The sequence below is a fragment of the Oncorhynchus masou genome, chromosome 23 (genome assembly GCF_036934945.1).
Source record: "Oncorhynchus masou masou isolate Uvic2021 chromosome 23, UVic_Omas_1.1, whole genome shotgun sequence".
NCBI lineage: Eukaryota > Metazoa > Chordata > Actinopteri > Salmoniformes > Salmonidae > Oncorhynchus > Oncorhynchus masou.
This window is the reverse complement of record NC_088234.1, coordinates 59,919,373-59,943,068: the sequence shown is the minus strand read 5'-3', so window position 1 is coordinate 59,943,068 and position 23,696 is coordinate 59,919,373. Positions and strand designations below refer to the sequence as shown.

The following is a 23,696-nucleotide window of genomic DNA, read 5'->3' as shown; positions in this document are numbered from 1 at the left end:
ATGGTCAGATACAGACAGAGAGAGAGAGGGAGAGACTGAGTTGCGTGTCTTGTCTCAGCCAGTCTCTGAGGCTACATTACAGCTTGTAAAGGGCGTGTGAGGACATGATTAGTAGAGACAGGATAGACACTGAGATAGCTTGATGAAGTGTAATGTTGGAGAATGAGGCTCAGAGCGAAATAACATTTAATTGGTTTGTATGGCCCTTGGTGTCCAGTCAGACATACAATACAGGCCCCAAAGAGATTAACTCTGCTTATCAAAATGGAGGATTAATTAATCAGTGAAACAATGTCATTATAGTGAAGACACCTCGCTCAGAGTTTATTTACCCCTAACAGTGCATAAAGATTTTACAGCTAATATGCAGTAATTAGACGTGGCGATGAAGTTGTATGATTGCCCTGTTGTTTCCTTATAGCTACTCTCCCAGTTAGTCCTCTGTACTCCACGTTCCCTTCTATGTTTTATGGGGCGTAGAAAATAAAAACAAGTTAATGCAGAGCGATAGATCATGCCAGTTCTAAGGCTGGTCCACCATTTTAAACAATGTAGCATTTAACCAGAAGAGTGAAGCTAATTATTTCAAATGGCAGCTCGTGAAACAGTATTAATGTCTAGTTTCTACATGGATACATCTAATATATCGCACTGATGAAGAGTCTGAAATTAGAATTTAAAAAGAATTAACGAGCAGGAGAAACATGCAGAGATGTAGGCCTAGATGTCAAATTCAAATAGAACATGTTCAAATAGAAATTGGTGTTGTTCAAATAGAACATGACGTCATGCCACGATTATTAGAGATTTGTTATTAGAACAATCTGCTCCAGTGATTCTGAAAAAAAAAAGATTGTTTCCATTCAACGACAACAATATGATAACCCATTGTTACATGGTGGTCCTGTGTTACTCAGTAGCTAAAGCATGGCGCTTGCAACACCAAGGTTTGTTGGTTTGATTCCCGCTGGACCCACCTGTAGGTAAAATGCATGCATCACTGAAAGTTGCTTTGGATAAAAGTGTCTGCTAAATGGCGTTATTCATTTACATGGAGTGTACAAAACATTAAGAACATCTTCACCCTGTCAGAACATTCTCACGAGGTGTCGTTCCAAAGGGATGCTGGCCCATGTTGACTCCAATGCTTCCCACAGTTGTGTCAAGTTGGATGTCCAAGGCTGGTCTTTGTCAGACATTTTGAAGAAAATAATAGGTCTATTTCTGTCATTAACTTTGACCGAATTGTAACTAATTCTGTCAAATATTAATCTTACAATAATGTTATACAATGTTACGGTGTTATTAGCCCATAAATTACAGGGAAGCGCTTTCTATCAGGGTTGAGGAATTTTTTGCAACAAGGGTCATTCTATTGTAAGACACAAAATTATTATTTTTTCGTGTTCATTCAATCTAATGTTGTGTTCATTCAATCTAATGCACGTCAGAACTATGGAAGTAGGCCTAGATATTTAAACAAAACAAACACATTTCAGAGAGATGACAACACTTTAATATGCAAGTATGCATATGTCTTCTCAGCATGTCAGAACACCTGGTCTCGAATGTCAGTGGAACATTCTGTGCTGTAGTAAAGACGGTCACAGAGGGAGATTCATGGTGATTGAGAGTTGAAAAGATTAAGAGAAAGCTCCCCCAAATAATCATTGCTTTCAATGCCAGAGACATTATGGAAGCCTGTTTAGGGAAGAGTTGGGTAAGTTGAGCCAACCCTTGTTTCTCGGAAACCATACACAACATTTATAATTTGACTAAATATTTAGGAAGAGGTCGTCATTTCATGGAGTCTGTAAAGGAAGAAACCACATGGAAAAAGTGGTAACAAGTTAGGTCCAAAAAACAGATTTGCATTTATTGTGTTAGAGTTTTCATGATTCTTGTATCTAAACCAAAATAGATCATTTTAAGATTGTTCTATACATCAGTTGGGGTCTCTATTAGCTTCAACATGAAAGTGCATCCTTGTAACTGTAGGGGCTAATATAGGTCAAAAGTGTACCTTGGGGTAAGTTTAGCCAATGTAAGTGTTTTCTAAAGCAAGACATTATCGCTGGGATATAAGGTAACACCAGGCCCTGGCCTATTCGAAGTGTTTAAAACAGTACACAAATGTTTTTAGGTGTTACGCCTGTGTTAACGAATGATGATTAAGAAAATGATTAAAATACAAACAAAAATGATTGTGATGAATTGTGTTTTGGAAATAAAGATAGACATGGTTTTCAAAAGGTAATATTTAATACAGTACAGAAAAGTGTAGGGCTCTCAACTTACCCGGTCCTTATTTTCAACTGACCCCAAATACAAGGTAGGATACTTTTAAAAACATTTCTTCACAAGCTATGTTTTGTAAACTGTCATGTTTATTTCCAGGAATACAATACATCCTGAAATCTATGTAGGTATCTTTGTTAGAAATAATACTATATTTCCCTTGACGGAGTCATACTGAATGTAAAAAATGGCTCAACTTATAACACTCTCCCAAACAGATCATCCATTTAAGTATTGATGCATTTTATTTGGATGCCTTCTATGTGATCATGCACATCTACATGAAAATGTATGAGCAACTCTGGCACATTCAAAAGATGATACACAGAAACATTCGTAAAGTGCTATTTCCTTACATGGCATTATTCACTTTTATAAATAAACCAATACATCCTGAAATCTATGTAGGTATCTTTGTTAGAAATAATACTATATTTCCCTTGACGGAGTCATACTGAATGTAAAAAATGGCTCAACTTATAACACTCTCCCAAACAGATCATCCATTTAAGTATTGATGCATTTTATTTGGATGCCTTCTATGTGATCATGCACATCTACATGAAAATGTATGAGCAACTCTGGCACATTCAAAAGATGATACACAGAAACATTCGTAAAGTGCTATTTCCTTACATGGCATTATTCACTTTTATAAATAAACCAACTCTCAGGGTTATCACTAGTTACCACAGCCACAGTCAAAGTTGGCTATATCGTAAAAAAAAAATGATGAAAACACAAATTTGCTTTTTGATCTTAATCTAAGGTTAGTGTTGGGCATAAGGTTAACCGTGTGCTTAAGGTTATGTTTAAAATAACTGATACATTTTAGAAATAGGCGGGGTTTATGACTTTGTGATTGCGGTAACTAGCAATTGTCAGTTGTGTTATTGAGGCTCTTTTGTAGTGCTAAAGCAACCTCTGCTGGTCGTCGCGGAAATAACCAGTTGCCTCTTCGGTATTTCCGTTTCCGTGTAAACAAAACAACATGGCAGCCCACGTAGGTACTGGCATGGAGATTTCGAGTTTTACGTTTATAGCTTAGCATTTCTAAACTCGACAGTATGAACGACTCAAATTGTCAGTGTGCTGCTCTAAAGTTGTATTGTACCGCAGGGAACGGCATGGAGCCTTTCCTGATTCAGGAGGTGAAGACCAAACTTGCAGCCAAAGATGTGAGTAGTCAAGACATAAGTTAGTTCCAGGCTACAGTATTCGTGTAGCTAACGGTAGTAATAATGTGCAATGAATTTATATGAAACACTAGCCAATAAAGTAATACCGTTTATATAAAATGGTCTTCCTCTTAACTAGCCGGAAGCCAGGCCGCTGACTGCGCATGCATATTGCATAGGTTGACTGCTTGGAAAAAAGCCAATCATACATCCTGGCTCTCTATTAATCTTTTCTTATTAACAACTGTTAAGTTCATGTTGTTGACATGGATATATGTTAGGGAATTCTTAGTTTGCACTAAATAATGTGTATTGTTTAGGTGGATCACATCCATGGAAAAGTGTTCTTCACCACCTCTTTTGAAATAAAGCAAGTGAGGGAGCTGAAATGTGCAGAGAGGCTGTTTCTACTTCTAAAGCGACTCCCGGCCCCTACAGGTAAGCCTACCAAATATTCTCTATGAATATTTATCCTCCCTGATTTAAAAGTATGAAGCTGCAATTAAATGGTTTGCACAGGTCTTTATATTTTTACTGTGGTTATTTTTCTGTCACACTCAGCTAAAACACCATCTGGTATCCAGTCAAGGCTCATGGGTGATGGAAGTGACTGGACCAGAGCTGTGTTGTCATGGAGATGCCTGCAGAGAGACCTGATGATGAGAAGCGACTGTACCTTGAGCCTGGCCCTACCGGGGAGGAAGAGGAAGATGGAGGAAGAGAGTGGTGTTGAGGGGTCAACTTGTAACGGGCCAAATGGAACACAGAAGCTGGGACTAGGGGGGGAGAGACGAGAATTGGGACTAAGCAAGGATCACATTTCATCAACAGAAGACTCTGGAAGTGTAAACTGTATTGCAGGAGACAAAGATGAAGAGAACCGTATAGAAGGCAGCCGTGACAGAAAGACATCCACAGTGTCTTTCAGAGTGAACTGTCGGTGCAGTGGGGCCCTGTCCAGACTTTTCTCTCCCCAGGTATGCACTTTGGAGGAGAGAAGGTATTTGTCACATCTTTGCTTCTTAATGGACCTTCAACCTATGAAGCAAAATGCATATAAGAACAGGTGTTCTTTTATGAGGTGATAGAGGAGGATTTGACTTTGTCCTGTTTGTGATGGTGTCTGTCTAGGATCTGAGTAGGATCATTGGAACAGCGGCGAGCAGACAGCTAGGCTGGAGAGTGGACCTGAGGAAACCAGATCTGGAGGTAATATGAACCATACATGGTCATCACCCTAACATGGAGGTAATGTTAACCGTACATGGTCATCACCCTAACATGGAGGTAATGTTAACCGTACATGGTCATCACCCTAACGTGGAGGTAATGTTAACCGTACGGGTCATCACCCTAACATGTAGGTAATGTTAACCGTACATGGTCATCACCCTAACATGGAGGTAATGTTAACCGTACATGGTCATCACCCTAACATGGAGGTAATGTTAACCGTACATGGTCATCACCCTAACATGGAGGTAATGTTAACCGTACATGGTCATCACCCTAACATGGAGGTAATGTTAACCGTACTGGTCATCACCCTAACATGGAGGTAATGTTAACCGTACATGGTCATCACCCTAACATGGAGGTAATGTTAACCGTACGTGGTCATCGCCCTAACATGGAGGTAATGTTAACCGTACATGGTCATCGCCCTAACATGGAGGTAATCTGGAGGTTATATTAATTTTGCCATAACCATAATTGGATGATTACCACAACCTGTGAGGAGATTCTCATATTTCTTTGTCTGACCATGCCAGGTGTCAAAGTCCATTTAAATTTTCTGCAGTCAGGCATGTTGACTATACTGTTTATACACTGAACAAAAATAAATGCAAAGTTGGAATTGAATGTTCGTTTCTCTGCCATAAGCTGCCTCCAGTGTCATTTTAGAGTTTGGCAGTACTTCCAACCGGGTTTACAACCACAGACCACCTGTATGGAGCTATTTGCTGATGTCAACGGTGTGAACAGAGTGCCCAATGGTAGCCGTGGGGTTATGGTATGGACAGGCATAAGCTATGGACAATAAACAATTGTTGATGGCAATTTGAATGCACAGAGATGCCATGATGAGATCCTGAGTCTCATTGTCGTGCCATTCATCTGCCACCATCACCTCATGTGTCATCTGTACACAATTCCTGGAAGCTGAAAATATCCCAGTAAATATGTTCTTAACTCTATTTTCTTAACTGCATTGTTGGTTAATGGCTTGTAAGTAAGCATTTCACGGTAAGGTGTTGTATTTGGCGCCTGTGATAAATCAAATTCGATTTTCTTCCATGGCCTGCATACTCACCAGACATGTCACCCATTGCGCATGTTTTGGGATGCTCTGGGGGTTGCTCAACAAGTACGACAGCGTGTTCCAGTTCCCGCCAATATCCAGCAACTTTGCACAGCTATTGAAGAGGAGTGGGACAAAATTCCACAGACCACAATCAACAGCCTGATCAACTATATGCGAAGGAGATCGTGTCGTGCTGCTTGAGGTGAACATTCACTCCAGTCTAAGGTCCTGAGCGCTCTGGATCAGGTTTTCATTAAGGATCTCTCTGTAGTTTGCTCCGTTCAGCTTTCCCTCGATCCGGACTAGTCTCCCAGTCCCTGCCCCTGAAATACATCCCAACAGCATGATGCTGCCACCACCATGCTTCACCGTAGGGATGGTGCTAGGTTTCCTCCAGGTGTGACGCTTGGCATTCAGGCCAAAGAGTTCACTTCTTGATTTCATCAGACTGGACAATCTTGTTTCTCATGGTCTGAGAGTCGTTAGGTGCCTTTTGGCAAACTCCAAGCAGGCTGTCGTGTGCCTTTTACTGAGGAGCTTCCATCTGGCCACTCTGCCACAAAGGCCTGATTGGTGAACTACTGCAGAGATTGTTGTCCTTCTGTAAGTTTCTCCCGTCACCATAGAGAAACTCTGTAGCTCTTTCAAAGTGACCATCAGGGTTTTTGGTCACCTCCCTGACCAAGGACCTTCTCCCCCGATTGCTCAGTTTGGCCGGGCGGCCAGCTCTAGGAAGAGTCTTGGTGGTTCCAAACTACTTCAATTTAAGAATGATGGAGGCACTGTGTTCTTGTGGATCTTCAATACTGCAGAAATGTTTTGGCACCCTTCCCCAGATCCGTGCCTCGACAGAATCCTGTCTCAGAGCTCTATGGACAATTCCTTCGACCTCATTGCTTGGTTTTTGCTCTGACATGCACTGTCAACTGTGGGACCTTTATATAGACAGGTTTGTGCCCTTTTGAAATCGTTGTTCGATCAATTGAATTTACCACAGGTGGACTCCAATCAAGTTGTAGAAAGATCTCAAGGATGATCAATGGAAACAGGATGCACCTGAGCTCAATTTCAAGTCTCATAGCTAAAGGTCTGAATACTTATATAAATAGGTTTTGTTTTGATAAATTTGCAAAAAATGTCTAAAAACCTGTTTTCGCTTTGTCGTTGTGGGGTATTGTGTGAAGGTAATTCATTGATTCAATTTAGAACAAGGATGTAACGTAACAAAATGTGGAAAAAGTCAAGGGTTCAGAATACTTTCCGAATGCACTGTTTATCATGTGTTTCCTCTGTAGGTGAATGTGTATATGAGTGATGACCACTGTGTCCTCGGGATACCTCTCCTCAGGTTGGTGACATGATCAGAACCTGTTCTTGCCCTCTGTGTCGACAACTGTAGTCAATGTCTATTTCCTTCTGGATATCTCTTCTAGTTGACTATGTCTAATAGTGTATGCTTCCCTCTTTCTCGCCAGGCTTCCTTTAGCCAACCGGAGTTATATAAAGACTACTGGGCTGAGATCCACTATAGCCTGGGCCATGGCTTCTCTGTCAGACATCAAGGTACTGTAGCTACCTCATGGCATGGAAGGAGTTCCTCCCTCCAACTCACGTGTTTGGTCTCATCTTCCTCTCTTTGATGTTTGGTTGTGTTCTGAGGTTCTGTGCTAACATCAAAAGGGCCAACTATTTTGTTCTCTTCTCACACCGTCGCTTGGCCTAGTGTGTTCTGAATGTATTCTCTCCTCTCTCTACCAGCCTGGCTCTTGTGTGATAGACCCGATGTGTGGAGTGGGAACTATTCTACTGGAAGCTGCACATGAATATCAGGTGAGTCTTCTGAGGGAACCTTTTATATTGATCCCATTTTAATTTTATGTCATGTGGGATGCTTGTGTTAGATTTTTGATGTGGATGTAGTTAAGGGATGTAATTGACAGAAATATGTTGTAAACATGCTGATCCTTTTGTAATTCCATTACATTTGTATAATTCCACTTAAATATGTTGTTTTGTTCAGAAATTCATAGTGTTTTTTTTTCTCTCTAAACAGGATGCCTTTTTCCTGGGTCTGGACATTGATGAGTCTCAGTTAGTGAAAGCTGATCAGAATGTGGAGTTTGCAAAGTTTGGGGATAGGGTGCAGCTGCTGCAGGCATCATCCAAGGGTAGGAGTTATTGTGAAGTATGCTGTTTATGACCATTTGTCATGTATGACTTCATAAAAATGTGGTTAATTCTGACGTATGTACTGTAGATCAAATGAGGTGTTTTAATACATGTAGCAGTTGTCCCTGATATACTGTAGGTATTATGGTATTTGTTTCCCCACAATGCAGTAAATTATTCTGCATGATTTCCTGATTTAATTCATTCCTCCTCGTTTTCCTCATTTCTGTGAAGAGATTCCACTGCCTTCCTGTAGTGTGGATGTCGTTGTCTGTGACGTCCCTTTTGGGAAGAAGTTTGGCACCAAGACTGACATGGCTGCCTCACTTCCAGTGATTGTGAGAGAGATGGAAAGGTGTTGTATTTAGCTAACTGTAGTATCACGTATCCCAATTTCATAATTGCTCAAATAAACATTCAGGATACAGCAAAAGTTGAGAAAGGAATTGCTTATTGATTGATTTATATTAATCATGTTTTTTCAGAGTTCTCCGTGTGGGTGGGACCCTGGTTTTGCTGCTTAGTCCCCAGCTCTCCTGCCTGCTGAAGAAAAGCATGACCCCCAGACCAGTAACCTCACACACCCAGGGAGAGGGGACTGGGGTGGGATTAGGAGGGGATGTGGACCCCTCCCATACCCCAAGCCTTTTCCCCTCACTGCAGCCCCTAAGCTACCACAGAGTGAGCCTGGGAGCTATAGACGCTCTTATTCACAAGTATGTCAAGATACTGACTGCTACTACCACACTCAGTGGACCTCACTGTATACACACACTCAACCCCTGCATAGTGGAGCCCGAGTGAGACTTTTAGGAGATGGATACACTGGATTCAAGAGACATTCACACACACTTCAAAGACAATACCACCTGTGAAACACAGAACATCACTGTATCAATTTGGCATGGTGAGAATTTTACCGACGTGTACTGTACTACCACAAAATGAAGAGAAATGCTTAAATGTCATAGAATGTCAAACCCAAATGTGTTACTACTTTTATTCTATATTTCCAATTACTTTGTTAATGGTGGAAGGAAATAATGCATAGTTCTTGAGTTTCACTTCTCAGGAGTCTGAAATTCTGCCGCTCTATTTACCCAATCAGACAACGACTCACATCCAACAATTATACACTGTCTGCGATTAGATGACAGAATACATCCACTGAGACTAAGGTAAATACACTCCGCTCAGGTTCCACTGGGAGGATCAGGGGTTGATAACCATTGATGGGGGGGGGGGGGTTTGAGCCACATCTTGTCAGTTTGAGCCACATCTTTCTAGAAATTCAATCTTCTTTTTTATAGTTATTTTCCTTTCAAATAACTTTCTATCATTTTTAATGACACGTCAAGGCCTCTGTTTTCCCACCAGTGATTTGACAGTTATTTGCATGACACTGAATTCTGATCACACATAGGAAATATGGAAATGTAGCAGTAGGCTGAATCACAGACATAATTGCATAAAGGCCCCAGACAAAGCCTGAATGCAGGGGTGAAGCCAACATTGATGGTTCAATACTTCCACAATTCCAGGATGTTTTGCTCCATGGAGGTAACCTAGATTTAGATGCAGGGTCTAGTAGAAGCACTCAGAAGGGTTGTCACCCTGAAAACATAGGAGTCAATGTTAGTCCCAGGCGCCTGCTGCAGCAGTGTCAGACAGATGTCTGGGGATGGGCTTGGTCAGCAGGCTGTTGATGTGAAAGATGCAGTAAGAGGTGTGTCCGACACAGTAAAGGGGTGTGTCCGACACAGTAAAGGGGTGTGTCGGACACAGACATATTAGACTCTTTCTTCCTACAAGCCCTTGCTGCAGCTCAGTGTATGTGTGTAACACACAGCAAAGTGTATATCAAACGCAGCAAGGTGTGTCAGACACCGGTGTTGGGGGCACCCTTGCCCTGCTGGGCTTTGCTGCTGCTACAGCTGAGGATGGGGAAGGTGGTGCACAGGCATCCAGATGTCACCGTCAACCCCAGACTGAGCCAGGCACAGAAGCTGGACCAGCTGTAGCCATGCTCCACGTCAGCAGGCAGCCCGTAGATGAAGGGAGGGACCCTGGCCAGGTCATAGGACACATTGGCCGCGTAGGTACACAGGGAGATGGTGCTGAAGATCCCTAAGAAGGAAGAGGGACCGCAAAGAGAGGAGGAGAATGTGCAAGAAAAATCAGTTGTTTAAGAAAACGGACTATCACAATCAGGTGATTTTGGGGGGGGGTGTAACAGTACCTGCCATGAGAAAGAGCAGCCCAGAGACGTGCTGAGTGAGAGACTTCTCCCAGGCGAAGCTGACAGACGCCACGATGCAGCCACACAACAGAACGGCTGCCGCCATGCCTAGAAACCCTGCTGTGATCCGCCGCAGGTCTGACATCGGGAAGTAAATGTAAATGAATATATGCCCTCCTTTTGAATGGAAGATAGTGGGAGAGTAATAGGATGTCTGAATGAATCAGGCCCATCAGGGAACCTCTTTCATAATGAGAAAAGGATCTTACGTAAGAGGTGCCACTCGTCCTGCTGGATGGTGCGGGTCAGGTTGAGAGGGATGTTGCGGAGCCGTATGGGCTGGGAGAAATGGTACTTGATGATGGTGCATCGCTGGGCTATACCTGCACAAAGACAATAACTTGTGTGAACATAATGTGTATCAGGTTAAGGCCAAAATATAGAAAAGGGCAAGTGTTTCTCAAGGACAGTTGTCTTGAGAAAAGCTGTACTCATTTATTAAGTAGACTCCCCTGTTTCTAGAGTTTATAAAGCCCAAGGGGGTCTACTTTCACTTTAATGCCATGATTTATTCTAGCATCTTAACTCTATATAATTAGTTGCTATGGTATAGTCTCGTACACGATAAGGTTTACTTTGATATTCAGACCTACATGTCATGTGAACAGACTTCATAATAGGGTTTTAGAGGCTGTAAGTTAGAATTTTACCCACAAGATGGCAGATTTTACCTCCTCGACTAGTAAAAGCCAAACGTGGAAATGCCGCACCAACCCAAGTAGGTCTACTACATCTCTGATAACTAACATGTTTTGGAGTGATGTGTACTGAACAACAATATAAACGCAACATGTAAAGTGTTGGTCCCATTTTACATGATCTGAAATAACTGATCCCAGAAATGTTCCATACGCACAAAAAGCTTATTTCTCTCAAATTTTGTGCACAAATGTGTTTACATCCCTGTTAGTGAGCATTTCATCTTTGCCAAGATAATCCATCCACCTGACAGGTGTGGCATATCAAGAAGCCGATTAAACAGCATGATCATTACACAGGTTCACCTTGTGCTGGGGACAATAAAAGGTCACAAAAAAATGTGCAGTTTTGTAACCCAACACAATGCCGCCAATGTCTCAAGTTTTGAGAAAAAGTGCTATTAACTTGCTGACTGCAAGATAGTCCACCTGAGCTATTGCCAGAGAATTTAATGCTATTTTCTTTATCATATGCTGCCTCCAACATCATTTTAATGAATTTGGTAGTACGTCCAACCAGACTCACAACCACAGATCACGTGTAACCACACCTGCCAAAGACCTCCACATCAGGCTTCTTCACCTGTGGGATCGTCTGAGACAGCTACCCGGACTGCTGATGAATATTAGGGGTATTTCTGTCTGTAATATATCCCTTTGTGAAAAAGCTCATTCTGATTGGCTGGGCCTGGCTCCCAAGTGGTGAGGGTTTGTGTCCTCCCAGGCCCACCCCATGGCTGCACCTTGGCCCAGTCATGTGAAATCCATAGATTAGGGCCTTATTCAATTGACTGATTTCCTTATATTAACTGTAATTCAGTAGAATTGTGGCATTAAGTATGGCAGGGATCTGAACTGCTCCCCTTCTGCAAACTATATACCAATATTACAAAAAGTTGGCCTACTGACATTTACAATGTCACTATATTAATTGGTACACTCATTTTTTATTTGAGAACCCTAGCTGACCAAACTCAACTCCACGATTTCGAGCTTTTGAGCAAGTTTCCAATTGATTGAGTTCACAGCATGTTATGTACAGAAGGCGCCCATTAATCTATTCACATATATTCATATTGATATCATGTTCTATCCTCATGCAAATGATAGATATAGATCATAGATCATAGAAATATAATGTATATTGAACACATCCAAAGCTTCCTAGAATGGCTTTGGTGTCAGGTCAAATGTAATGACCTTGATTTCTGACAGATGCAGTCTGAAACTGATCAGATCAGAGAGCTTCTCTGAGGTCTGTATGGTGGACACACTCCACCACGCATGCAACCTCTCTACACACATAAGCCATAGTGGTTATCCAAATTAATAGATGTGTTATGGACACAAATATATACAACCATGGCTTACAGATGGGCTAGACCCACACATAATCTCAGAGGACAACATGATAGTTTAAAACATGTTTTGAAGCTATACATCATTTGTTTACAAACACTGAAATTACAACAAAAACAACTACATTTTGGGTTATAATGGGTTTAAGTCAGTTGTAGCCTACTAAACTCATGACTTTTTTTCAAGGATCAATGGATATATCATTAATTGAAATGACCATTGAACAGCATTGCATGCATTTACAAAAAGGCCTACTATTTCTTTCAGGAAAGTTATAGGCCTGTATATTGGGTCGGATGTTAAGTAATATCTCCAAGGGATGCGGTTTCACTGCACCGCACTGGGCCCCGGGTCAAATTCCCTACCGCATCTCTTACCCTTGGATATGAGGTTGTCGATGTCCTTGTCCTTTCCTAGATAATAACATTTCCTCCAAAGTCCAGAGTAAGTGGAGAAAATGGGGCGCCCGCATTCCGTTTCTAAAATTCCCATTCCCAAAATGGACCTCCAATTTTCCAGGAGCTCCTCTCTACTCCCGACGTGGATCGCCCGGAGCAGCGCCTGGTTCCTCCGAGGATTGCTGCTGTCCATCAGGGGCAGGTGATAGATGGGCATCAACCGGTTCTTGTGTTCGTTGGCGTCTGGACCGAACTGGTCGCAGTTCTGCCTGTGCCGTGTGGTGTCCGTCTCGTACCAGTGGTCAGTCATGATAGCGGTGATGAGAAGCACCAGTGACGCCAGGCTCATGGACAAACTGATAGCTGTCACCAAGGTCTGTTTCTCCATCTTTCGGTCATCAACATTTGAAGAGTTGGTCAAGGAAGCATCTGTCACTCCGTCCACTTCACTCCTCCGAATCAACACGGGTGTGCAGGGCTTCATCCTGTCCTACATGATGCCGAAAAGGCTGTAAAGTCCTGGCATCTCCGACTGGGTGCAGGCACAAGAATAACCTGACTCGTGTTCCTGCTCTCCCACTTCGTCGACTCCCTGACTTCAGTGTATCCTATAAATGTGGGATGAGGTGTGTTTATCTGTAACCTGTGCGCGGTCGACTCTCTGTGTGCTGTGCTTCGGATATCCAGTCTTGCGGGATTAAAACAGGTACCGCGCACAGAGCGCGCGATGAAATGTCAATCATTCTGTCAGCGCAGCAGCGCGTGGCTATTAATAAAAGTCCCTGTGGCACAAGAGTCATGATAACACCACTACTACTTATTATAATATAAATATATTATAATTATTTTTAATAGCAACAACGTTTCTTGTCATTATCATAACCTATATGTGTTTTTCATCATTTCTTTAGTGATATCATAGTTGAAACACAGAACAAACACTTCAACACAGTCCATTAAAATAGTCTATTTAGGCTAATGATTAACATGATGCTGCAACATGGTCAGAGACATTGTGCAGAGGAGGCTCCCTTCCTCTCCCAGTCTGCTTCATTAGCAGATACGGGGACATGGACATCTCAGAACATGGTGCACTTATGAAGATTCATTAACACAGGTATATTTGGCTTCTCATTCAGTGGGTGTTGTTGATTTGTTCCTATGCACTCAGCAGAGCCCGATGTATCAAAGGCCTTCTGTAAAGTAAGAGCAAGTACATCAATAGGAGTGAAGCTTCAATAAAGCGTTCTTAGCTGTCTGTCTTTAATCAATATTGACTGAGTTTGACTTTCACCTTTTTACCCCTCCAACTTTTTTTCTCACGGGTGTGTTGACATAGGTGCACGGTTAATCTCTTCCCTACTGTTGAACAACCATCCATGAAATTAAAGGCTGGATTCCTGTCCAGAGTATTCAGCGGATATTTATTCTACTGTTTGGTTCAGTGAGGCAGGCAGACGTTAACGTAAAATCAAAGCTTTCCTTGCATTTGTAGACTTGCATAAATAAATTATAATAAACTAATTAAAAAACGTAAAAGCATTTATGGGGTGTATTGGCAAGCAGCCTCAGTGACAGACAGTCCTACACAAGGCTATTCCTCTTCCCAACTCAGACTGCATAGTAGGCTACTCTGCCATGTCACCACAGGGTGGAATTGAGAACAAGGGTGCTCTTTAATTAAATGATAATGCCCGAGAAGCTGGTGTTTTGAGGATATATTGGCACGGGTGTTGTTAGGCCCGAGACCACATTGTGCCAATATATCCTCCAATCACCAGCTTCAAGGGCATTTTTGGGGGGGGCTTGCCTGTTTTGCATGTTATTTTGTCTTTAATACTTGTCACATATCAGTTTGCAAACAATGGGAAAAATATATATATCATTGAGTTAATAAAGCCGCATACAAACATGGTTTTCTTGAGTAAGGGAGCTCCAAAATGTAGGTGTTTCAGCCTAGCTCAGTGCTTTCTGTGGCAGTGTGGCAAGACAGCAGAAAATATGGAGATTTCGAAAATTCAAGCCCCTTGGGTGCTGCAACATTAGAAGTGCCCATCCAAGAAGCCTCATGTTCATTGACCACAGATAAAATTACCTCAAATCACATTATATATGCAGTAGCTTTGATTGGACTGATCATGTCAAACTTTCAAAATCTTACCTAGCAGTCATCATCATGAACCATGTCGACAATCTACTGGCAAATCCTTTTTAATCCTTGTCATATGAAGAGAAATAATGAAGAGAAATTATAGATAAAACGTATCGGTGCTCATTGGCCATTGGACATAAACATTCCACAACAAGTTGGAAATCGTAAATTCAACAATGAGTGGTTTGGAAGGAATCAGTGGCTAACTGTGAGTTCAAGACAGCTGGGAACTCTAGCTATGAGCTACGACTTTGAAAATACGTTTTGAACTCTCATCCAACTCTGAATTGTAAATCGGGAATTCGGGCCTCTTTCTAAAGCTACGACCAGAAGATCACTGACGTCATCATGATTCAACCTTGATTTTTTTTCTTCGAGTTCCCAGTTGTCTTGAAAGCACCATCAATCCAGAGAATGCCAGACTTTGACAACAAAGTTTGATAACAAAATTTGCCCACGAAGGACCGCCACGCCACCTTCCTATTCAAGTGAGCACAGCACAAGGTGAGTCCATAAATGTCTTGTATGCTGCTGCATAAATGATGTAATATGCCAGGGAGAAATGTATACTGTAGTTAAGAAAGTAATACTAAGTGTATATTGTGTAGTAAGCTGTTAGTAGCCCATGTGCCTCACCTGAATAATTTGGTCTATTTTCACCTCTTAATTTCCCCTACTGTTCTGACTTGGTGGTGCACATGTAGCCTATAACCTGTTTTAGAGAAATGTAACCAAGACTATGGAGGTGATTGTGGACTACAGGAAAAGGAGGACCGAGCACACCCCCATTCTCATCGACTGGGCTGTAGTGGAGCAGGTTGAGAGCTTCAAGTTCCTCAGTGTCCACATCAACATCAAACTAGAATGGTCCAAACCCACCAAGACAGTCGTGAAGAGGGCATGACAAAGCCTATTGCCCCTCAGAAAACTAAAAAGATTTGGCATGGGTCCTAGGATCCTCAAAAGGTTCTACAGCTGCAACATCGAGAGCATCCTGACTGGTTGCACAGAGGGTAGTGCGTGCGGCCCAGTACATCACTGGGGCTAAGATGCCTGCCATTCAGGACCTCTACACCAGGCGGTGTCAGAGGAAGCCCCTAAAAATTGTCAAAGACCCCAGCCACCCCAGTCATAGACTGTTCTCTCTACTACCGCATGGCAAGTGGTACCGGAGTGCCAAGTCTAGGTCAAAAAAGGCTTTTCAACAGTTTTTCCCTCAAGCCATAAGGCTCCTGAACAGGTAATCAAATGGCTACCCGGACTATTTGTATTGTTCCCCCCACCCCCTCTTTTTTACGCTGCTGCTACTCTCTGTTTATCATATATGCATAGTCACTTTAGCTATACATGTACATACTACCTCAATTTGGCCGACCACCAGTGCTCCCACACATTGGCTAACTGGGCTATCTGCATTGTGTCCCACCCACCACCCGCCAACCCCCTCTTTTACGCTACTGCTACTCTGTTCATCATATATGCATAGTCACTTTAACCATATCTACATGTACAGTGGGGAGAACAAGTATTTGATACACTGCCGATTTTGCAGGTTTTCCTACTTACAAAGCATGTAGAAGTCTGTAATTTTTATCATAGGTACACTTCAACTGTGAGAGACGGAATCTAAAACAAAAATCCAGAAAATCACATTGTATGATTTTTAAGTAATTAATTTGCATTTTATTGCATGACATAAGTATTTGATACATCAGAAAAGCAGAACTTAACCTTTGTTTGCAATTACAGAGATCATACGTTTCCTGTAGTTCTTGACCAGGTTTGCACACACTGCAGTGGGGATTTTGGCCCACTCCTCCATACAGACCTTCTCCAGATCCTTCAGGTTTCGGGGCTGTCGGTGGGCATTACAGACTTTCAGCTCCCTCCAAGGATTTTCTGTTGGGTTCAGGTCTGGAGACGGGCTAGGCCACTCCAGGACCTTGAGATGCTTCTTACGGAGCCACTCCTTAGTTGCCCTGGCTGTGTGTTTCGGGTCGTTGTCATGCTGGAATATCCAGCCATGACCCATCTTCAATGCTCTTACTGAGGGAAGGAGGTTGTTGGCCAAGATCTTGCGATACATGGCCCCATCCATCCTCCCCTCAATACGGTGCAGTCGTCCTGTCCCCTTTGCAGAAAAGCATCCCCAAAGAATGATGTTTGCACCTCCATGCTTCACGGTTGGGATGGTGTTCTTGGGGTTGTACTCATCCTTCTTCTTTCTCCAAACACAGCGAGTGGAGTTTAGACCAAAAAGCTCTATTTTTGTCTCATCAGACCACATTACCTCTGGATCATCCAGATGGTCATTGGCAAACTTCAGACGGGCCTGGACATGCACTGGCTTGAGCAGGGGGACCTTGCGTGTGCTGCAGGATTTTAATCGATGACGGCGTAGTGTGTTACTAAAGGTTTTCTTTGAGACTGTGGTCCCAGCTCTCTTCAGGTCATTGACCAGGTCCTGCCGTGCAGTTCTGGGTTGATCCCTCACCTTCTTCATGATCATTGATGCCCCACGAGGTGAGATCTTGCATGAAGTCCCAGACCGAGGGTGATTGACCGTCATCTTGAACTTCTTCAATTTTCTAATAATTGCGCCAACAGTTGTTGCCTTCTCACCAAGCTGCTTGCCTATTGTCCTGGACCCCATCCCAGCCTTGTGCAGGTCTACAATTTACCCCTGATGTCTTTACACATGTCACGAACCGGCTAAAAGCCCATAACAAAAGGGAGACAACTTGGAGATAAGGAGTAACAAAACATATATTTATTAAATAAGTAACTAAGTATAATATACAATGGTGTGTGTAATCAGTAATCAGTAGTGTAAGTGAGTGTTTTGCATGCATGAATGTGATAATGCAGGGTGCTGGAAGGTACCAAAGTAAACAACCAAAAGGCCACCAAGAAACACAACAAAATCAGAAAGGTGTCTGCATGGAGAGTGTCTCTTCCATGAATGTGGACGAGGTCTCTTTATCCTGGGACACACCTGGCCCAGGTGTTTCCCATGTAGCTGACGACCCTCCCAACTCCGCCCACCGGCATCCTAATAAGGAAACAAGAACAAAGAGAGAATACGGCAGACAGAGTGGGAGGGTCGTCACACACAGCTCTCTGGTCTTAGCCATTGTGGAGAGGTTGGAGTCTGTTTGATTGAGTGTGTGGACAGGTGTCTTTTATTAAGGTAACGAGTTCAAACAGGTGCAGTTAATACAGGTAATGAGTGGAGAACAGGAGGGCTTCTTAAAGAAAAAGTAACAGGTCTGTGAAAGCCGGAATTCTTACTGGTTGGTAGGTGATCAAATACTTATGTCATGCGGTAAAATGCAAATTAATTACTGAAAAAACATACAATGTGATTTTCTGGATTTTGTTTTAGATTCCGTCTCTCACAGTTGAAGTGTACCTATGATAAAAATTACAGACCTCTACATGCTTTGTAAGTAAGAAAACCTGCAAAATCGTCAGTGTATCAAATACTTGTTCTCCCCACTGTACATACTACCTCAATCAGCCTGACTAACCGGTGTCTGTATGAAGCCTCGTTACTTTTTAAGCCTCGCTACAGTATATAGCCTGTCTTTTTACTGTTGTTTTATTTCTTTACCTATCTATTGTTCACCTAATACCTTTTTTGCACTATTGGTTGGAGCCTGTAAGTAAGCATTTCACTGTTGTATTCGCCACACGTGACAAATAAACTTTGATTTGATTTAATTTGTAATCATCAAATATTTTCTGCTTATATGCCCCCTTTATTTATTCTACAGTTCTGACTTGGTGTACAGGGAGAACACTGTAAAAATGGCCCATGTTCTGAATTCTGTCGTTGTACATTTCAAAAGTGCTGAACAAATAGTTATATTGACAACATCCGTCCTATCTCGCTCATTAATGTCTTAATCGAAATTACAGATTGCCTCTTATCCCCTTGTCGTCCCCTTACGCCATAGTTTGTACATCTCAATTGTCAGTAGAAACCACATTTGTTTAAGCAAGTCAGCTATATCAGCTATGTTTTTTTAAAGCAGTAAATGAGGCTGAATGAACTGTTTCGCTGCCAGACAAGGCTCCGCTGATGCCAGGTGGAGCAGTGGTAAGGTGTTGGGACTGATGTTGGGACTCTGCTGTTGGGACAGCTTTACAGTATGTAGGCCCTAACAGTTTGTGGGCACCGTTTGTCACCGTTATAGTGCAGTTAATGTATTGTTTAATGTTGTGTTGTGTGGTGGCTTTGCTGGCATACATCCCACATAAACATTTTTTGCCCCACCATGATTGACATGTTAAAATTGCCACTGAAAGTAGCCATGATAGTGGATCCTTAGCTACCACGAGCTTCATGGCCCATTGGATGGATAGTGAAGACGATACCAGGTGCAGATGGAATGATCCGGACTGCGGAGGTCAAGGATCAAGTCTACTTGTGTCCTGTTGCCCTATTGGTGGAGCTTCCCACCGTGTTAGACGACGCAGACTTGCTTTCATTGAAGGGAAGATGGAGGCTTACTAAGTTCGAAGTAGTGACACTAATTCTGGGGCGGCATGATTTGGAAAGGCACACACCTTTCTATATACGGTCCCACAGTTGACAGTGCATGTCAGTGCAAAAGTAAAGCCATGAGGTTGAAGGAATTGTCCGTAGAGCTCCGAGACAGGATTGTGTCGAGGCACAGATCTGGGAAGGTTACCAAAACATTTCTGCAGCATTGAAGGTCCCCAAGAACACACTGGCCTCATCATTCTTAAATGGAAGATGTTTGGAACCACCAAGTCTCTTCCTAGAGATAGCCACCTGCCCAAACTGAGCAATCTGGTGAGAAGGGCCTTGGTCAGGGAGGTGACCAAGAACCTGATGGTCACTCTGACAGAGCTCTAAAGTTCCTCTGTGGAGATTGGAGAACCTTCCAGAAGTACAACAATCTCTGCAACACTCCACCAATCAGGCCTTTATGGTAAGATGAATGCCACTCCTCAGTAAAAGGCACAGAACAGCCCGCTTGGAGTTTGCCAAAAGGCACCTAAAGACTCTCAGGCCATGAGAAACAAGATTATATTGTCTGATGAAACCAAGATTTAGCTATTTTGCCTGAATACCAAGCATCACGTCTGGAGGAAACCTGGCACCATCCCTACGTTTAAGCATGGTGGTTGGAGCATCAGGCTGTTTTTCAGCGGCAGGGACTGGGAGACTAGTCAGGATCGAGGGAAAGATGAACGGAGCAAACTACAGAGAGATCCTTGATGAAAACCTTCTCCAGAGCGCTCAGGACCTCAGACTGGGGTTGAAGGTTCACCTTCCAACAAGACAACGACCCTAAGCACAAAGCCAAGACAACATAGGAGTGGCTTCGGGGCAAGTCTCTGAATGTCCTTGAGTGGCCCAGCCAGAGCTCGGACTTGAACCCGATCGAACATTTTTTATTTATTTAACTAGGCAAGTCAGTTAAGAACAAATTCTTATTTACACTGATGGCCTACCCCAGCCAAACCCTAACCCGGGGACACTGGGCCAATTGTGCTCCGCCCTATGGGACTCCCAGTCACGGCCAGTTGTGATACAGCCTGGCATTGAACCAGGGTCTGTAGTGACGCCTCTATCACTGAGATGCAGTGCCTTAGACCACTGCGCCACTTGTGAACATCTCTGGAGAGATCTGAAAATAGCTGTGCAGCAACGCTCCCCATCCAACCTGACAGAGCTTGAGAGGATCTGCAGAGAAGAATAGGAGAAACTCCCCAAGTGTGCCAAGCTTGTAGCATCATACCCAAGAAGACTCAAGGATGTAATCTCTGCCAAGGTGCTTCAACAAAGTACTGAGTAAAGGGTCAGAATACTTATGGAAATGTGATATTTCAGTTTTATATTTGTAATAAATTAGCAAACATTTCTAGAAGCCTGTTTTTGTTTTGTCATTATGGGGTATTGTGTGTAGATTGATGAGGCGAAAAAAATATAATTTAATCAATTTTAGAATAGGGCTGTAACATAACAAACTGTGGAAAAAGTCAAGGGGTCTGAATACTTTCCAAAGGCACTGTAGTTTCATTAAAAACATTATTTTGATGAATTTATTCATACTATTTCATTCTTCCTCAAGATTTAGTCCTTACAACCCAAGCCGGCTGGTCGTTCGTTTTATCGGTTCGGTTGCCAGAGACACGACCCAGTCATTTATTATCTTTGTCCTGTATCTATGGACGTTGTTCGTTCTAAACGTTCGATTGCCATACTGGCAGCCAGAATAACAGCAAAGTAGCTGCATTTGTTTAAGCTGTTTTCTAGAGACATTTATTTGGGTACATCCATAACAATGAGCTAATGAGGCTCGTTTTCGCCTGGCATAGAAAATGTGCTCACTCATCAGAACACTGTTGTTCAGAGGAACTAGCCAACAACACAGCTAACAAAATCACTTCAAACTGCAGCTGGAAAGACTGTAAACCTGCTTCATTTCCTTTCGGTTTACCTTTTTTCTATTGACATTCGTTGTATATATCCATAAAAATGATGCCAGCTGATTCATGATTTCGACTGGTTGAGAAACGTTTCCTGTCTGTGTGTCTCGTACCGACTCCCGACACGTTCATTACTATGGGACAGGTGGAGATCGAATTTGAATATTGAAACATTGTTGCTATGTCGGAGATACAGACAGCAAGGTTTATACAAATCTCAGCTGTTGAAAACTAATGTTAGTCTAAAAGAAATGTGAGATAATGTCTAGATGCTTTTTAGAGTGGAGATCAAATGTATAACTTGCTTGGTTGATGAGACAGGGGATTGTGCAGTCAGATGGAACAGAGTAAATAGGCATTTTAACGTCATAGATTTGGCCGGTGGTAACTTGAATAGATACCGGCTGGAATGCGGTTTTAACCAATCAGCATTCAGGATTAGACCCACCCATTGTATAAATACTTGTAACACAATAGCTACAGTAGCCTATGTTCCAATTGGAGCAGTTGACACCTGCGTGGTCTGTCATAATTTTTGCATAGCACTTCATGACAAGACCAAGTTGGCTAGATAGAGGATTCCGCTAGTTACCACAGCCACTAAGTCGTAATGGGCTTTTTGTTCATAATTTAAGGTTAGGCATAAGGTTAGCAGTGTTAAGGTTAGGTTTAGGTTTCAAATCAAATTTTAAGAAGATAAATTGAAGGCGGGGTTTATGACTTTATGGCTTTGATAAGTAGTGACAACCCACACAGACATTCTCTCACTCTTATTTGTATCAACATGGCTGTCTGACCTCTATATTTACAATACTTTCTAAGTATAAAAACTTATTGAGCGCCACTATAGAGGTCAGTATTGGTAATATTATGTGGTCATTATCTACAGTGTCTAGTGAAAGTCTACACAACCCTTGCACAGTCTTCACATTTTTTATACACCTTTTGAAAAGACATTCTGGTGTGTCTTTGACATGACCATTTGTGTAATTGTCCAGCTGAAAAATGTAACTATCACAGGGTAAGGTTTTCAGAAGACAGACTGGGTTTTCCTCTAATGTTTTACCTGGGCTTTGCTCCTTTCTTATTTAATTTGAACCTTAAACTCCCCAGTTCCTGCTGGTGACAAGCAAACCCATAGCATGATGCCACCACAATACTTGAAAATACAGAGGGTTGTGTTGCATTGGATTTGACTCAAACCTGTAGTTTTAAATTTAGGCCAAAAAGTTAAAAAAAAAATGATTTGCTGTGTTGTCTTGCCATATTACTTAAAGTTGTTGTCGCAAACATAATGGATGATTTGGAGTGATTTTTTTACCCAGACTTCCTTCTTTTCCTTTTGTCATGCAGGCCAGTAATGTGGAGTGAAGGCAATGTTGTTGATCCTCTGTATTTTCAAGTATTTATGGTGGCAGCATCATGCTATGAGTATGCTTGTCTACGGCAGGGACTGGCGAGTTTGTCCGGATCAAAATAATATGAAAGGAGCAAAGCCCAGATAAAAAAAGTTAGAGAACCTTGTCTTAATCTTCTGATAACCCAACCCTGGGACAGAGTTTAAAAAAAAATATTACACATATGTTAATGCAAAAGACACCAGAATGGCTTTCCAGTCCGGACTTAATTCTGCTTGAAAATCAGTGACAAGGTTTGAATTTTGCTGTCCATTAATGATTCCCAACCAAATTTACTGAACTTGAGCAATTTTGACAAAAACAGTGGATAAACATGATGTTTTCCTAAGAGTTGTGCAAAGTTGGTAGAATCTTATTAAGAATGATTCACAACTGCAATGGCTGCCAAATGTGCTTCCACCAAGTATCACCTCAGTGGGGTGGAGACTGACACAATCAAGACATTTTAGTTTTTATTTTGTAACTCATTTGGAAAATGGCCTACGATTTTCTTTCACTTTGAAAATATTTAGTAGCTTCTATAGATCAGTAGGGGAAAAATCTAATTTATTTACTTTTTATTTTAAAAAAACTGGAAGACTTTACAAGTGGCGTGCAGACACACTAGGCACTGTCTGTCTAATGACTAATTACGAACGTCAGCTACACATATTTCAGGTTGTTATGTATCCCTGGAAATAATTAGAATTCATGTAAACATTACAGTTTTGAAAACATAGCTTGTCCAAAAAAGTGGTCTCTTGGCACAACTTACCCTGGGTATGGAGTAAGTTGAGCCACGGGACAGGGTAAGTTAACCCACCTACACATTTCTGTACTGAATGAAATATTATTACTACCTTTTTAAAACCATGTATATCTTTATTTCCAAAACACAATCACTTTTCTGTCTTTTAATATTTTTACATTACATTACATTTAAGTCATTTAGCAGACGCTCTTATCCAGAGCGACTTA

At 42.1% G+C, this 23,696-nt stretch overlaps 2 protein-coding genes across 2 annotated transcripts; one reads left to right on the top strand and one right to left on the bottom strand.

Annotated features, from left to right (window-relative positions):
- Positions 1-3,278: 3,278 nt before the first annotated feature.
- Positions 3,279-8,936, top strand: thumpd2 (THUMP domain containing 2). Its single transcript, XM_064932708.1, is given in 11 exon segments — positions 3,279-3,476; positions 3,797-3,914; positions 4,038-4,453; positions 4,608-4,685; positions 7,077-7,129; positions 7,257-7,344; positions 7,540-7,611; positions 7,835-7,949; positions 8,185-8,305; positions 8,436-8,707; positions 8,710-8,936. Coding segments are annotated over 11 exon segments (1,560 nt in total). The 5' UTR covers positions 3,279-3,365; the 3' UTR covers positions 8,826-8,936.
- On the bottom strand, positions 8,937-13,424 carry LOC135511139 (transmembrane protein 178A-like). The gene is made up of 4 exons (XM_064932709.1): positions 12,684-13,424; positions 10,459-10,572; positions 10,190-10,327; positions 8,937-10,077 (listed from the first exon to the last, which is right to left on the bottom strand). The coding sequence occupies exons 1-4, from the start codon at positions 13,186-13,188 to the stop codon at positions 9,830-9,832; spliced, it is 1,005 nt and encodes a 334-aa protein (XP_064788781.1). The 5' UTR covers positions 13,189-13,424; the 3' UTR covers positions 8,937-9,829.
- Positions 13,425-23,696: the final 10,272 nt, after the last annotated feature.